The sequence below is a fragment of the Mercenaria mercenaria genome, chromosome 10 (genome assembly GCF_021730395.1).
Source record: "Mercenaria mercenaria strain notata chromosome 10, MADL_Memer_1, whole genome shotgun sequence".
NCBI classification, from domain to species: Eukaryota; Metazoa; Mollusca; class Bivalvia; order Venerida; family Veneridae; genus Mercenaria; species Mercenaria mercenaria.
This window is the reverse complement of record NC_069370.1, coordinates 80353282-80371610: the sequence shown is the minus strand read 5'-3', so window position 1 is coordinate 80371610 and position 18329 is coordinate 80353282. Positions and strand designations below refer to the sequence as shown.

The window sequence follows — 18329 nt, the reverse complement described above, 5'->3', positions numbered from 1 at the left end:
ATACCATATAATATCAAAGCAGCACAAGTTGTCATAACCAGCACGAGAGCCATCGCATGGGGTGCCAGACTGGTTTTGCAGGCATTGGTAATGTCGACGGAAAGGCCAGTCCGGTGTATTTTTCCTTATTACGTATCTAAAATTATTTCAATTGAGTTTCAATGGACTGCGATCGTGCAATATTTTTCCTTATTATATATATTACTATAAATAGTAACAAAAAGCCGTTTGAAACGGTCATTACGGCTTCTGATTATGTATCCATAATGGCGCAGTGCGCCTCTGGCGCCATAACCATAACGGCCCCGGGTAACCAGAACGTCAGCGCGTTTTGATGTTGACGTCATGAAGCAACATTATTTATGGCGATCGAAAGGTCGCTGAATCAGATCGATTGTCAAATATTGATGGCATTGTTGATAAAAAAGCAAAACAAATAATTCTTTTAGGTGTTTGGAAAATATATAAAATGAAAATACCAAAATAAATATGAAGTGAACGTATATGATAAAAAAGTCAATAAACGGCTGGTTGTGCCTTCTAGCCGCAATGGCACACCTAGTTTAATAATAGTCCTCGAAATAAAGCCCTTAGGTGATTATAACACTAGACGTGCCATTATGGCAAGAAAGCACAACCCAGTCGTATATTAACTTCGTAGCAATTCTTTATGATATGATTTTCTTTTCAACCCTAAATTATGCTGGATCTAAGAAAGTACAACTATCAAGGCATTTGATTTTATACAACATGTAGCCCCTTATCCAAATGGTATAGAAACTGAAAAACCCCAGTAAATGCTTGAACAAATGAAAAAATGCACGTTAAACTCTTCTTAAACGATTATATACACGTGTAATAAACAGGTAAATAGATGGGAGAACGGTGTCTTTGAGTGATAATGGCCCTAAAAGCAAATAATAGCCCTCGAGCTATTATCACCTTGGCAGGGCCATTATTACTCAAAGGCACCACTCTCCCATACATTAAACTGTACATATGTTATTGCGGACAACGCTTTCATATCGGAGAGTAATGTTTTCTAAACGTTTAAATGGAAAGAATCGCGTGATGTCCATGACGTCCACACGCACGTTGCGACATCTATTTGACGTTTCAACTTGTGGAAAATATGAATACGCGTCAGCTTCATTTGTTTATTAGATTTTCAAAGAAATTCTTCTCTTGTTTTTCCTGTGTCGTACCAGAAAGAAAATTTAGACATAAAGTAATTACTTGATAGTAGGTATGTAATAAAAACGTTATCAACTTTGTATGTGGATATATGCACTCGTTCTTTCGCTCCTAAGGTTGCGCAGTATTACTGCTGCAGAACAAGTGCATTATATCCACATGCAAAGTCAATAACCTATAAATATCGACGTTTTAGTTTTATTTTGGGTGCGTGTCGTCAATTGTGACGTCAGTTTCATGGATGTCGTCATGTTTTTAAGTTCTTTAACTAGGACATTTTCAGTTCCACTTGGGTTAAAGAACAACTTTGTTTATCATTGATATAATGAATAATACACACGAAGTAATTATAAAAAGATTTTTAGATTTGCATCGATAAATAAGCATTCATTCTTCATAAAAAAAACAAATACAGATATCAAACAGGGAATGCCACGTACCAAAAACGCAGCCTCCTCAAAACGAAACCCCCAGCACGCAGACGCGTACACCACACACACACACACACACACAAACAAACACACACACACAAAGCCAACACACAAGGACAACACGAACAAATAATGGAACACTGTGGGGCACCGCCCTGGAACGGTCAGTGGCAAAAACACCACTGGGGAGCTTAAACCGGTTTATGGTGCGCACCCAACCTCACTCTTACCCCTACCATGTTCCAAAGACACGGGACAGTGTAAATAAAAGTAATCCCCTCCAGGTGAATCTCTTACACACGTAATGGAAACAGAAAGGCATGACATGTAAAACACAAAAATGCTCGTGTATAAAAATATAAAAAGCAAACCTTAAGAACCAAAAACGTATGTACTCAATGCCTTTTCGCGCAATATTTCTCTATTTCCGCTGCATAACGCGTGCATATACCTAGATACAAATCTAATAACCTACGATTACATGCTTACTTCAGGTTTCTTAGTTGCGTCCTGTGCTTCAAAAGAATCGTTTTACAGACTTAATAATAATTAAGGTGTGCGCATGCAACAGTATAAGTCAACTCCGTGGCTACCCCGTACATATTGCTAGTAAGATATCTTGGGGAAACCGTCAAATGATAATAAAAGAAACGGATAAAAAAAATACTAGTACATATGTACATACTTTGAACAAAATCTGCTATTCAGTCACAGACTTGCTGGTACATTTCACTCGAATATAAGTAATGTTTAGCCGCAAGACTTCGATGAGTGTCAGTAACGCTTACCTATGTCGCGTTTAGAGTTAGTAACATCATCGGTTAGAATGAGGAACATGATATTAAATAAATATTGCCTGTTTATGATAAAGCAGTTGCAGTAATATATTTCTAAGATTATAACTGGTATTGCCTTTAATCGATCGTTGACTGTCAGTAAGTATTGCTGTTGAAAAATGTAGTATATTTGTTTTATTCTGGAAAATAGCAAAATGATTCTATTTTCTAAATAACAGACAACTGTTTTTGAAATTTAAATGTTTTGATAAATTTATGCGATTACTTCTAGAATCTGAATACATGTTCAAGTCAAGACATAAGTAAATATCATAAAAGTAATTGCTATATATGAAAATAATATAAGCCGTGTCACATTGAGCGATACCGTAACCAGAAATCGTTGAGATATGTCACATTATATCGTTGAGACATGACTTACGTTGGAACGTAGTTCTCCCGGAGTGGTTTAAGTCAAATTCAAAATGACGTTGGCAGAGGTTTAAAGGACATCAAAGGTATCTGTTTTTGAAAAGTAAGACCATAAATAAGTTCTATTTCGAAATACACATTTTTGAAAAGGTCGCAAAATATCGCCTCTGTAGTCTAATGGTAGAACGTCCGCTTTGAGTGCGAGAGGTTGTGGGTTTGACCCGCTGCCGCGTCATACCAAAGACATGAAAAATTGTACCAAAAGTTTCCTTTCTTGGCGCTCGGTATTTAAAGGGAAACTGTTTATCTTCTCTCATACTCTCGTGGCGAGGATTCCATCAAAAACGACGTGTCGAGAGTGATAATAGCTCCCTTCCTTGGCACTCAGCATCAAAATGTAAATTGGCTTCTTTTATGATCGTTCAGGCCACTGACTTCAAATCACCGGCCCCTTTCCGATGTTGGCTCGAATGCTCGCCTGGTGTGTAAAATTCATCATGTGAGGAAGCTGGCTTACGGAATGTCGGTGGTTCGACACAGGTTTTTGTCAGCTGAAATAATGCTCATTGTAGCACCTGTGGTCTTCATCAACCATCAAAAGCTGGAAAAATCGCCATACGAAAAAAGAAACAGGTGTGCGCGTAACCTACTCTTAAAGACGATTCTGGACCTTGTGCATTTGCGTTGCTTTGTCGTACAATTTAACGGTGATTATTCTTATCATACCACAAAACAGAAATGCAGACAGGCAGTCTTTTGTGTCAACAAACAAAAATTTAATATGTAAATGTTGAAGACAACTCGCAGGTAGCCGTTCTATCAGCTTGGCCCGTAATAACAATCGGCATTTTATGTAATTTCCATATGCCTTTTACGGCATTATACGGTATGTGCGTGTTGATTTATATATGCCGATCTGCATAACGAGAATACGTTTGCATAAAAAAATAATGATTTGTTTTGCATGTCAGTATAATAATTATGAATAATGACAAGGAATTGATTTTCGGTACCACCTCTGAAATAATTTTATTTTAATGAATCATTAAAATCAGGATTGTATATAGCTGCTGTACACTCTAGCAGTTTATTGAATCCATTTCCCAGATGCCGACAGTCGATGTTCCCACTTGCTTTCCCATCTTGTTTTGGCAGTAACACACAGAACCCGTGCATCCAACTGATGCATAGTTACCGTTCTTCTCACAAAAGAACATTTTACCAATCCTACGTGTCTGTATGTACGCATACTCGTCTCTGGCGCACTCTGAAAGAAATCAATATGTTTGTGAATTTTACAATGTTGAAATGAGTAAGGGTTATTAGGTAAAGAAAAACAGAAATACATTGTATGGATAACGCGTGTTTTTTTTTTTTCTTGTTTTTTTTCATGTTATACCAGCTGTAGAATCCCGAGAGGCTGGCTGGTGCTCGAGCTAGTTGGGGTAATGGAATCAACATATCCCGAGGGATTCTGCAGATTATAACTTGAAATGTACATGCGTTAACTATATTTTAGCATGTCACGTGTAAAAAGCTAAAAAATAATAAAGTGTTCGTCAACCTCATTAAACGACCGTGGAATGCAAAGAAATATATGCATCTTTTATTACGTTGATATCATTCCCTAATGAAAAATCCGTTATGGGACAGTAATACGCATACTCTTTTACAACGGAATGTGCATATGTAAAAAAGTTTGTTAAAAGCGCGCAAGTGCGAGAATCATTCTGTGAACACATGTATACTGCCATGTTCAAACACCCCTGAAAATGACAAAAAAACAGCCCTTTAATGCTAGAAAATTACATTTACCCCTCGAGATGTATGCAAAACTAGAAATGTATTACTCATACGCATATTACGGGTGAAAGTGAACCAAATGTATCCGGAAACCGCAAACATTACAGAAACCACAAAAAAAATGCATTTTTAGACTTGATGGGTCACGCTGAGAGCACATCATGCTGAGCTAACAAAAGAACACAGTATGTTTGGAAATGAAACGAGGAAATATTGTGTAGGTATAAATACGTACGGCAGTCCATATCAGCACCAGTCTCCGATCTGTTCACCTTGTACCTGTCAATCATTATGCCTTGTGATGTCACACAATATGCCCTACAATAAATCCATACCAAATAAGGGTTAAACCCTGTAGCTTGATTTATGTCCTATTAGAACTAGGATAAGTGTTAGATTGTAAAAACAGTATAGTTAATGTATGTACGCATATATGTATGCATGCAGACTCCGGCATATCGCTTTGAATGATAACTATCTTTAATGTATTCATTTTTTAACTATGGTAATCATAACCCTAACCTTTAGTCAGTATATTTATGATACACTACATCTAAATGCGTGCGGACATGCAATAATTTGCGTCTTTTTGCCGTGCAGTTCGACTGGTAATCACTTCCTGACATGCGCAGAAGACTGCTCCGGGCCTGTAGTGAGCAACATCGTCGGCCAATACTTTTTTAGAATGAAGTTAACTTACTTAGAACCACGGAACTGCATGCCTTTGTACTCCCCGGTAGCCTCACAACGAGGCTTCTCTACACCCGTGAGATATGGCTCGGTCTTTAGTCGGTAATTGTACTCTGCTAGTTTGACGACACAAGGGACTGTAAAAACAACTTACTTATATCGGAATTATGAATTAAATACATTTTCAAAAAAGACGGTTTAGAATTGTATAGAGACACCAGTAACAATATGGTTTCATGGGAGCTTCAAATATTTTTTAGGCTAGATCTAGTTTGTTTAGTTAAAAAATCATATTTTTTGTTTTTTACTTGCGTTCAAATCGAAGTGTGTAGGGTTATTATAACAGTACCATAAGCGCCGAGTGTCATCCGGACTGATAATATCCATATGAGCCGAATGTATCATTGCAATGAAACGATAAATTTTTTGACGCATGGATTATCCAGATCACTATCATTACGTAATTAATGAGTCATACTTGACATCACAACTGAAGCATATTTCAATAATTGTAGGTGCAGATGGGAATATGCGGCTCGAGGGTAACCGTTTAGGCGGTAACGAGGCTCTGCCGAGTTACTGCACGAACAATTACCCGAGAGCCGGATATTCCTATCCGCACCTACCGTCAGTGATAGATTCATTTTCTTGCATGACATATTCAAGAATAAGATTATTTCACTGGTTGTAAGTGTGGATCGGGATATCCGGCCTCGAAGGTAACTGTTTAAGCGGTAACAAGGCTCTGCCGAGCTACAGCTAAAACAGTTACCCGAGAGCCGGATATTCCATTCTGCAAGTATATCCAGTGATAGAATCTTTTCCTTGTTAACCAAACATAACAAACAATAGTAAAACATCAGATCAAACAATTGACTTACTTATAGCACTTTTTTCTTACATTAGCGTATTAACAAAGCGCGCGAACTTTACGTCCATAAACAGGACAGGAAGTATGCCATGGCGTTACAGAGACAAAAGCAACGAAAGTAATAGTTCCGTTTTGATTTATCATTTGCAGTGAAGCGTTGTTTTTTATTTATTTTTTTTTCCCCATAAAATATCGTTGTTTTTTTTATTATCATTATTTAAGTTTACGTACAAAATAATTACGGCACGAAATTACTACATAAATGTAGTTCGTTCGTTACTCGTCATTTACAGCACGAGAGAGTCATCTTACACCCCGGGATGTAAGTTGTTTGCCAGCACTGGTTAGATCTACGGAAATGTCAGTCCGGTATGCAAGAAACAGTAATAAAATGGAATCAAATGGGTAACTTTCTGTATAGAACTTTTTTCATACAACAGCGTATTTAAACAAAGCGTGGGAAATCAACGCCCTCAAACAGGACAGACGTCATGACGTTTCAAAGACAAATAATGATGTTAAGTTCCGTTTGCACCGTAACTTTATGTCTTTTTCATAAAATAACATTTCCTTAAATCGAGAAATATACTAAGAGGAACAAAGATGAACTATCAAGGTATGTGATTTTTATCTCGTTTAATTTTATAAAATATAAATTACTGCATAAACTGTCTACATAGATGTAGTTCTCTACACGTCATTTAAATCACGAGAGTAAAATGGAGAATTCCAGCACCGGTGAAATCATCGGAAACCCCAATCTGGTATGCAAGAACTATGTGTTGAATACTGGGTTTGTATTCGAAAGTGAAATACTTCAAACAGAAAATTCGTAGGTATATAAAAAATTTAGAATGCATATTCCAAAGATTGGGGCCTGAAAGATTCTACTTTATCCATCTTAACTGCTTCTCATAGACCATTTATTCAACGGACAGGGTCATGGCGTCTAGAAACATTTCTTAACAAAATGAAACCGGATCGGAGAATCGAACTCTGCACACTACGTTTGCACTAAGGTATGGACAGGTTAATTTAGGGACCAGATTAGGGGAGTGTCGTATTGTTAGGCACTGACGTCTTGAAGGCAGGGGTTTAAATCTCCACGCAGAAATAATAAAAGATAAAAGAGCATTATTTCTGCCAATAGAGGTATGAAAAACGCGGTTATTTTAAATTTTCCTCGAAAAATAAATCTAACAACTAAAAGAAATATATAAATAGTAAAAGCCTAACATTCCAGATTTAGTTCAAATTATTAACAGGTCTAAGTTCTTGGTTTGAAGAGATCTATCACAAAAACAAATTCCATGGAATACCAACTTCTGTCTTCTGTAATTAACCATATTAATGTTTATACACACCTGGCAGAGCATTTGCCACTGCTACAAGCACCACAAAACATAAACACTTCAACAGTGCTTCTTCACGTTTTAGAAAAGACATCGTTCCTTGAAATAAAGTAATGTTCTATCTGAAAAATAGGTTTATATATTAGTCACTATAAAGCGACTGTTTCGCAAATGAAACCTGACATAATCATCACCTCTCCATCATCTTCAGTAATCGCCTGACTGTAGAAGAGTATACTCGCGATTTGATTAAAATACTACACATGCCCAGCCTAAGTGATAGTCTGGCGTTGAGAATGAGTTGATGTTCCCTAAAACAGCTTTCAAGCCCTTTAGCGTAGCTTGATTTACAACAGATCATTTTCGTACTAAGCATATAATCAAATTAATAATGTTTCCTAGAGCGGCTTAATAATAGCCCCATAGCGTGAATTGATTTGTGGCATGCTGAGGCAAGCGGTTTCAACAAAGCAAATTATTTTTCATACTTAGCATATAGTCAAATTAATAATGTTTCCTAGCCCTCCAGCATAGACTGATTCACGATATGTCGAGAGCAGAGCGGTTCCAAAAAGGCTTACTCGAAACGATCCCGCTGTAAATTCATCAGAATTATGTTGTAGAGGGTTGAGGCTGCGTTGTTTTTATGGGGTGTCTACATGCAGACATGAACCGCATAACAGTAATAAAGCCCTCCAGCGTGGATTGATTTATAGTATGTGGAGGAAGGCGGTTCCAATAACGCTTACTGGAAACTATCCCGCATTTTTTCTCTGAATGTAAATTCATCAGAAATATGTTGTAGGGGTGTTGCATTGCTCGTATGGGGTACCTACATGCAGACATGAACCGCCTAACTCCCCAATATTTTTTTTTAAAAAGCCAGGCAGCTGAAAAGTAGGTAATGAGCCTCAGACGGGACTCGAACCTTCAATACTTCTGTATATTATAATAGCAATCTCGTATACTGTAACTTCCGCTTAGTTAGTTTTTTGGGGCATGATGGGTATTGCACATTTCCATGAACGACTTAATCCACCAGATTCATTACAGCTTTTTCATGAATTGCAGTTGTTTTATGCTTAATGTCAAGGCCTTTCCGCGTCATATGTAGCACCTAATTACAAATTAATCATGAACTAAGAAAGTATTCAAAACGTTTTTCCTACTTAGCATAAAAAATTATAATGAACTACAAAAATGCTGAAAAGAACGTTTCGTTTTAAGGTAGTTCTGCCCGTTTAATAAACATGAAGTAAAGGCGTAACGTTATTCGGGAAAAGATAGAATAAAGCCCGGACTCGGCATCCGGACATAGAAATCTTTTTTCGAATTAATGGAAACCCGTGATTATAAGATTCTTTCACTGGCTGTAGGTGCAGATGGGAATTTCCGGCCTCGAGGGAAACTGTTTAGGCGTTTACGAGGCTCCAGCCGAGTTACCTCCTATACAGTTACCCGAGAGCCGGATATTCCCGTCTGCACCTATAACCATTGACAGAATCTTTTTCTTGCATAACGATATCAAGAAATAATAATAAAAATAAAATCAATCGAATGGCTTTCTTTTTAGAACTATTTCTTATAGCAGCGTATTTAAACAAAGCGCGGGAAAGCAACGTCGTAAACAGGAAAGACGTCATGACGTTTCAAAAACCCAAAAACCAATGTTTATTCCGGTTTTGGTTTATCAGTTGCAGCGTAACGTTATGAGTTTTTGATAAAATAACATGTTTTTAATCAAGAAATATACTATCAGGAAACAAGAGGAACTGTCAACGTACTGGATTTTTATTCTGTTTCTTTTTTTTTTTAATAAAATATAAATAACTACATAAATCTTCTACATATATGTAGTTCGTAATAAGTTATTTAAAGCACGAGAGTCATCTTACACCCCGGGGTGTAAGATGGATTTTTCTTGCATACCAGACGGGGATTTCCGGTATTTTCATCGGTGCGGGAAAAATCCATCTTACACCCCGGAGTGTAAGATGACTCTCGTGCTGTAAATGACGTATTACGAATTACATATATATGTACCAATTTACATTTCATTTCATAAAATGGAATAAATATCCGATACCTTGAAAATTCCTCTTGTTTCCTGATAGTATATTTCTCGATTCAAATTCATAACGTTACGCTAAAACTGATAAAACAAAACCGGAACTAAACATTGTTATTTGTCTTTGAAACGTTATGACGTCTTTCCTGTTTATGGACGTTGGTTTCCCGCGCTTTGTTTAAATACGCTGCTAGAAGATATAGTTCTAAAAAGAAAGCCGTTCGATTGATTTTATTTCTATTTTTCTTTAATATGGTATGCAAGAAAAAGATTCTGTCACTGGTTGTTGGTGCAGATGGGAATATCAGGCTCTCGGGTAACTGTTTAGGCGGTTACACGGCTGGAGCCTCGTAACCGCCTAAACAGTTACCCTCGAGGCCGGAAATTCCTATCTGCACCTACAACCGGTATATTCCAGCACCGGTAAAAATACCGGAAATCACCGTCTGGTATGCAAGAAAAAACGTTATTATCTTTTTCTGTTAACCATGGGCAAATATCTCAAAACAAGCATACAATTTACATGTTATTTCATCATGTAATAGTTCATATATTTAGTTATGAATATGAGAAGTTCATAAAAATGTACATGGTAAAAACATTTCTGATCAAAATGATCAACATTTCCCCAATGCCAATCCAAAGGCAGATAACTCTTTTTCAATACCGTTGACCACTGATTTTTATTGAATATTTTTGTTTGTTAGATGATTGTCTTTCAATATCCATAGTTTTAAGAAATTCTATCACTGTATTGGGGAAAAAATCGCCCGAATTCAAGGGCCTTTTTGTGGCTTTATAACATTGACAAGAAGCACTTTTATACGTTACAGTATATTGAAAATTTTCATGTCTTTGAAAAGTTCAAATCTGTACAGAAACAGTACAGTTTCTACATTTTTATGTCACGAGAGCTAGAACAACTAAACATGTGTGTGAAATAATGTAAAAAATAAAATAAAATAAATACTTACTAAATATTTACTGAATCCTCGCTTCATTCAGATGGCAGTGTCCTGGCTTATATAGACACTTCTTATTCCAACACGGTAAATCACAGAATGGAACTGTCATAGGTAGATACGAAACATTTATTAATCTATTAATTTGTTGGATTTTTTTAATAATGGTGGCAGATGTCTCCGCTTAGGGGTAGGAATGCACAGATTCTGATATTTTACTTAATGAAGTTGAACATATTGTTAACATATCCATTGCATGAAAGCAGGTGTTTAGTAATTTTGCAGAACTGTTCTCAAATGTATCGCACTAGCTGTACTATATGTGCTTGTTGGTAGGAATGAAGATAAGTAAATGGGTCAAAAGATATGCTTCCGTGGTGTATTAAGCTTACGCGGTGTATTATGCTTCCGTGGTGTATTATGCTTACGCGGTGTATTATGCCTCCGTGGTATATTATGCTTACGCGGTGTATTATGCCTCCGTGGTGTATTATGCTTACGCGGTGTATTATGCTTCCGTGGTGTATTAAGCTTACGCGGTGTATTATGCCTCCGTGGTATATTATGCTTACGCGGTGTATTATGCCTCCGTGGGATATTATGCTTACGCGGTGTATTATGCCTCCGTGGTGTATTAGCTTTCCGGGGGTATTATGCCTCCGTGGTGTATTATGCTTACGCGGGGTTTTTATGCCTCCGTGGTGTATTAAGCTACGCGGTGTATTATGCCTCCGTGGTGTATTAAGCTTACGCGGTGTATTATGCCTCCGTGGTGTATTATGCTTACGCGGTGTATTATGCCTCCGTGGTATATTAAGCTTACGCGGTGTATTATGCCTCCGTGGTGTATTATGCTTACGCGGTGTATTATGCCTCCGTGGTATATTATGCTTACGCGGTTATTAAAGCCTCCGTGTTATTATGCTTACGCGGTGTATTATGCCTCCGTGGGATATTTTGCTTTCGCGGTGTATTATGCCTCCGTGGTGTATTATCTTACGCGGTGTATTATGCCTCCGTGGTGTATTATGCTTACGCGGTGTATTATGCCTCCGTGGTGTATTATGCTTACGCGGTGTATTATGCCTCCGTGGTGTATTATGCTTACGCGGTGTATTATGCCTCCGTGGTGTATTATGCTTACGCGGTGTATTATGCCTCCGTGGTGTATATGCTTACGCGGTGTATTATGCCTCCGTGTGTATTATCTTACGCGGTGTATTATGCTTCCGTGGGGTATTAAGCTACGCGGTGTATTATGCCTCCGTGGTGTATTATGCTTACCGTCGGTGTATATTCCTCCGTGGTGTATATGCTTTGGCGGTGTATTATGCTTCCGTGGTGTATTATGCTTACGCGGTGTATTATGCTTACGCGGTGTATTATGCTTCCGCGGTGTATTATGCTTACGCGGTGTATTATGCTTCCGCGGTGTATTATGCTTACGCGGTGTATTATGCTTACGCGGTGTATTATGCTTACGCGGTGTATTATGCTTCCGCGGTGTATTATGCTTACGCGGTGTATTATGCTTACGCGGTGTATTATGCTTCCGTGGTGTATTATGCTTACGCGGTGTATTATGCTTACGCGGTGTATTATGCTTCCGCGGTGTATTATGCTTACGCGGTGTATTATGCTTCCGGGGTGTATTATGCTTACGCGGTGTATTATGCTTCCGTGGTGTATTATGCTTACGCGGTGTATTATGCTTCCGTGGTGTATTAAGCTTACGCGGTGTATTATGCTTCCGTGGTGTATTATGCTTACGCGGTGTATTATGCTTCCGCGGTGTATTAAGCTTACGCGGTGTATTATGCTTACGCGGTGTATTATGCTTCCGCGGTGTATTATGCTTACGCGGTGTATTATGCTTCCGTGGTGTATTATGCTTACGCGGTGTATTATGCTTCCGTGGTGTATTATGCTTCCGTGGTGTATTATGCTTACGCGGTGTATTATGCCTCCGTGGCTTCTGTGGTGTATTATGCTTACGCGGTGTATTATGCCTCCGTGGCTTCCGTGGTGTATTATGCTTACGCGGTGTATTATGCCTCCGTGGCTTCCATGGTGTAGTAAGCTTCCGTGGTGTATGCTTTCGTGGTAGTGTAGTATTTTCGTCAATCGTGCTATGACTTTTATGACAAGTAGATGTAGGAAAAACGGATGTTCTTTGAACATAGGTATATCAGCTTTAATATGGTCGCAGTTTATAAAACACAAGGGTTTGAATTAGTGATCTTTAACCTGGTAAGCAATATCTAAAAGATCGCAACTGGTTGCCTTAAGGTCGCTGACGTTGAATTCTCCATGTGAGGAAGAGATCTAGCTGACTTACGGAAGGTCGGTGGTTCTACTCAGGTGCCCCCAACCGTGATGAAATAATGCAATGAGAAACACATGGGGTTTTCCTCCACCACATGACTAACAATTGTCTCAGTGCGACGTTAAACCTAAATTTTGTCAACTAAAACAAGTACAAAAGTGACACGCACATGTGTGCGTAGCATACTGTAAGGGCGATTCTAGTCTTTGCTGGGCAGTTACATTGCTTTACTGCTTGTTTCTATCGATATCTTATAATAATTCTTTTGAAAGATGCAAAAGTTGCCGGCGATCTTAACCATTAGGCCATGGAGGATAACTCTCGTGACGTCACCGAACGGCTTTAATGGCATGTAGCTGTAAGAAGCATTATCTAGTTATCTATGCATACCGCCACGCCCTCTTTTCGAGTATTACTCGCAGTCTTGAATATTACCATTTTAGCTGCGAATAAATTAAAACTCATCAACTGCAGCTAGTAAACGTAAACAGATTCGTATTTGGCATATTTCGACTTAAATACAATCAGAATGTTTGTATTTATTAGCGTATTTTATCGCTCTTGAATCTTGGGGGCGTTATCCCGAGCGGTTCAATATCCAACCACCTAAACAAAGAACCGAGGTAAATCAGACGATAAAACACAAGAAGGCCTTGTTCATACTCACTAAATCGTGATGATAACTGGAGTCCTAATGTTTTGTTGGACTACCAACAAACATTATATAGACCCTTGAACACAACCTGTGTAATGAAATGGCAGTCATTTTCTGGCACAATGATGCCATCGTTCTTTGGTAAATAGCCATCATTCTTTGGTAAATATTACCATGTATTGTAAATCTGAATAACAACTCAGAAACTCTTATTTTATAGGTCGTGATATATTAATATCATATGGCAGCATGTGTGACGTTGATATTGTCAAACCGAGGGCAGAATGTCACCCGAGGCGAAAGTCGAGTGGTGACATTCTGTTTCGAGTGTTGACAATATCATTGTCACATACGCTGCCATATGATATTTATTTTATTATACCGAACAAAATTTTGTACATAAAAATGTTTAGAAATGTTTTTAATTAATTTAATTTAACAGTTTCATCTTTTGCGCGGTAATCGCCTGTGTACACATTGAATAGTGACGTCACTACTATATGTGTACAAGGAAGGCTGGCTAAAAAATTGAAGCAGTTAATTATCCTTTTACACACTGGTTATTCGGGTACCTACTCGTGTGAGCGATACCGCCCTCGTGTGATTTATGTACATGTTGGTGAACAGGAAATTCACACCTTTAACCGGTTATTATTCCGTATTTAACTGAAGATTTGAAAAGTTTTAGTACTGAATGTGTAAGATCATACCTTAACTATATCCATGTCAAATATCTATCTAATATAGTAAGCAGTTAACCTCATCTCTTCAGTCGCTCCTGCTCCTTCTTTATCTATATAAACCGCCATTTTGGATTGGGAGGAGTCAATTTTTGAAATCACTAGGGCGTGAACGGTATGTTTACGTATCTAGCAGACGATGACCTAACAATAGGGTATTATATAACGTTACAACCTATGTTAATATTTCATTGTTTTATCCGTCTAGAACGGCGATTTTGGGTCAAATTTGACATTCAGGGTTTTTGACATTTTTGGAAAGGTCGAGAGGTAAACATTACGAAAATCCATACTCGGACCGGAAATGACGTCATCAAAATTCCGAGGGCGGGTTCAAACCTTGAAGATATCCACTGATCTGTTACATTTTATGGTGTGCAAAACGTATTAGCCGCCACCGCCGCCGCCGCCACCGCCGCCATCGTGGCGGTGGTGGTGGCGCTCCTTGTTGTGGCGGTGGCGGCGGTGTCCAAGTCGGAGTCCAAAGTGGTTTTTACGCATGAGTGATTTTAGACTAGAATAGACGTGGTCATCGGATAGTTCTCGTCGAGACCTTTCGTTAGATACCCTACATGCCTAGGTTCCCTACAATAACGAAAGAGAAAACCCTGGTTGTAACGCATGATTGATTTCGATTTAAATCCCAATATCTCAAGAACCGTACTAGATAGACCCGTAAAAGTATATATTTTCTGAACGTGCTCGACGAGACCTTTCCAACAATACCAACAATATGCCTCTATGACGACTTTGAATTTTGATGACGTCATTTCCGGTCCGAGACTGGATTTTCGTAATGTTTACCTCTCGACCTTTCCAAAAATGTCAAAAACCCTGAATGTCAAATTTGACCCTAAATCGCCGTTCTAGACGGATAAAACAATGAACTATTAACATAGGTTGACAATAAAAGGAATAACGTTATATAATACCCTATTGTTAGGTCATCGTCTGCTAGATACGTAAACATACCGTTCACGCCCTAGTGATTTCAAAAATTGACTCCTTCCAATCCAAAATTGCGGTTTATATAGATAAAGAAGGAGCAGGAGCGACTGAAGAGATGAGGTTAACTACTATCTGAATAACTGTGAAAAAATACGTTTTTTGCTGCGAAAATGAAGATATTTTAAGGCGATGGTATATATTTTCACGATTGATGGTATTATTTCGGATTATATGATGAAATTTTTGGTAGGAAAATGAAAAGCAGTCATTCTATTTGTTAGCCGTTACTTTCGTTTCACAAAAATTGGAATCACAGTAAAATTAGATGATGTTTTCGAAGACATTGTGTAGAAAAAAGATACCTCTGACGATGTACCATGGTACCATCCTCGTTGTTTCTGTCAATCGAGCGGATACCGTCCTCGTTATTGAAATGAGCATTACATTGAGGCAGACCCATTTTCTAATTTAGCGATAACATGCAATGACCAGCCAAGTTAAAGATAAAACTTTGGTCTTTTATGTCCTCCAGCTACTGGAAACAGCCTATCCGGAGAAAAACTTATTACATCGCTTCAAATTCGCTATCAACTTTGTATCAAGATCCATCTACATAGACACATTCTTATGTGTATTTTCAATTGAATATTGCTTCCGTACATTTTGTCTTGTTATTTAAGTTGTTACGGGGTATAAAATGTTCATAGCAAAAACAAAATTTAATTTGTTCAGAAATTCTATGATTTTTGTCAAATATTTTATTGCGATCGACCCATGTTTCTAAGCTTCGTTTTGAGGAATAAAGCCTGTAATTCGGTCGAAAATGTGCTTCGTCAAGAGTAGTCGAAAGAAGCCAGTAGTAAACAGATCCTTATTTTCTGGAGGGCTGGAAGGGGGGTGTGTGTGTGCGGGGGGGGGGGGGGGGGGAGTGCACCAGTCTTGAACGAAGACATCACTGCCGAGGTACAACACTGCAAGGTATTGAAGGGGGTGCCTTTGCCCATGTTAGACGTTAGGCAGGGGTTCCGGGTCAGGTGGGCGGGTCCTGGGGACTCCTGGAAATTTTTGAAATACAGGCAGAAAATGATGTCCTCTGGTGTATTTTATGTCTAAATTTTGAAGTATTGGAGGGGTACGATACTTTTGATTTGGGGGTCAAGGGGCTCTCCCCTGGAAAATTTTGAAATACAGGTATGAAATGGTGGCAGACCACAACTGACTGGCATTTTACTAGGAACTATTACACTCCCTCTTTATTTTCATCGTTACTTTAAGTTATGAAAGAACTTTCATGAAAAATAGGTGTTGGAAAAAGTGATGTTCTATTATTTAAGATAGGTAAAGAGGACATAAGGTTTAGTAGGTTTGTCGAACAATTCAAGCATCGAGGAATTTGCTTATCATCAAAATGTTGAAAATCAGAGCTAAAAGTATGGGAAATGGAACAAAAAAGAAAACGACGAGAACTTTTGGTGAACTGGGTCCACCCTATGCTTGCTCTGGATAACATTTTGTACATCATTTCAAAGTTATTACAGCTCGTCTGATACTTAAACTTTAACAAAATATCATCTTACCTGTCTTATCGTCTGTTGCTAATTCTGTATTGCAAATGGTGATTATGAATCTAAGGGGAGTAAGTTAAAGTATAAACAAACCAATCTGCTCTTATATTGTGCCTTTGTAGATTACAAGAAAGCGTTTGATTCTGTCGATCGTATGTGTTTATGGAATGAATTGCTGCAGCATAACATTGATGACAAAGTCTTTGAGGCTAAATATGCGATATATGATCAAGCCAAATCTTGTGTAAAGAGTAGCCAAGGTCTATCAAATTTCTTCATTATAGCGCAACTGGTGTACGACAAGGTGAAAATTTATCACCGATCTTATTTTCTGTTTTCTTGAATGATTTAGTCTTACGTATGCCTAAGTTTTTTTAGGACTAGTGGAATTATCAAACAATGTAAAGGACCTGCTAAATGATGATATTTCAGAAATGTTTTCAAGTTATTTTTGTTACTTTATGCAGACAATACAGTGTTATTTGCAGAATCTGAAAATGATTTACAAACTGCATTAAATGTTATGTCAGAATATTGTTACATTAGGAAATTTACAGTTTATTCCAAAAAATCTAAGGTTGTTATTTTTTCACGTGTAAAAATGCGAAATAAGCCTACTTTTTATTATAATAATGCGGCACTTGAAGTAGTAGATGACTTCAGTTATCTAGGAATTTAAATTAACAACAAGGTTACTTCAATAAAACTAAAATGTTTTTGGTTGACCAAGCTAGAAAAAAATATGTATGCTCTGTTGAAAAAAATGTAGGAAGTTGCAGCTTAGTATTGATTTACAATTACGTTTATTTGAGTCTGTGGTTCAACCAATATGGATCAGAGGTATGGGGTTGTGGTGATGTTAGCATTGTTAAAAGTTTTCAGCTTAAAATTTTTTAAAAATGGTACTGAAGGTTAAAAAAGTCAACACCTAATGTCATGTTGTTTTGGCGAGCATGTTATAATTAGAAATAGAATATTGAACTACTGGTGTACAATTATTAATGGTAAACAAAAAAAAAAAAAAAAAAAAAAAAAAAAAGATAAACTGTATACTTTAAAGGTTCATGTAGAGACTCCGTCAGAAAATGTGAATTATTGTTCTTGGATTTCATATGTAAGAGAACTTTTAGAGCAACTTGGATTAGCTGAATACTGGTTGAATCAATCAGTATTTTCACCAGTGTATTTCCGCAATATTGTACAACAGAGGTTGAAGGCCAGTTTATTCAATCTTGGAATGAAAAGAATGAAAAAAAACTTTGCAAATTTCCAGAAAATGTTTGTGTTACAGAATATTTATAACAACTTTTGAGTTTGAAAATTATTTTAAAGTTTTACCAACAAATCTCGCAATATCCCTGTGTCATTTCCGATGTAGGAACAATTTGTTACAAGCTGAAACAGGGATATTTTTTTATATTGAGCTCAATAACAGGACTTGTTATCTGTGTGATAATACATCTTTAGGAGATGAATTTCATTACATTATAGAATGTCCGTACTTAAATTTAGACAG

At 37.6% G+C, this 18329-nt stretch overlaps 1 protein-coding gene across 1 annotated transcript; it reads right to left on the bottom strand.

Annotated features, from left to right (window-relative positions):
• Positions 1–3851: 3851 nt before the first annotated feature.
• LOC123560167 (uncharacterized) lies at positions 3852–10837 on the bottom strand. The gene is made up of 5 exons (XM_053516762.1): positions 10592–10837; positions 7562–7671; positions 5337–5463; positions 4872–4954; positions 3852–4100 (listed from the first exon to the last, which is right to left on the bottom strand). Exons 2-5 carry the CDS (start codon positions 7641–7643, stop codon positions 3913–3915), a joined length of 480 nt encoding a protein of 159 aa, XP_053372737.1. The 5' UTR covers positions 7644–7671; positions 10592–10837; the 3' UTR covers positions 3852–3912.
• Between the last annotated feature and the right edge of the window lie 7492 nt (positions 10838–18329).

What these genes read in the sequence shown, in the direction of transcription:
- LOC123560167 (XM_053516762.1), bottom strand. Translation starts at nt 7,643, where the DNA reads ATGTCTTTTCTAAAACGTGAAGAAGCACTGTTGAAGTGTTTATGTTTT. An exon ending in AGTGGCAAATGCTCTGCCAG is followed by an intron (nt 5,464 to 7,561) that starts GTGTGTATAAAC and finishes TTGTTTTTACAG; the next exon opens with TCCCTTGTGTCGTCAAACTA. An exon ending in ATGCAGTTCCGTGGTTCTAA is followed by an intron (nt 4,955 to 5,336) that starts GTAAGTTAACTT and finishes GATTTATTGTAG; the next exon opens with GGCATATTGTGTGACATCAC.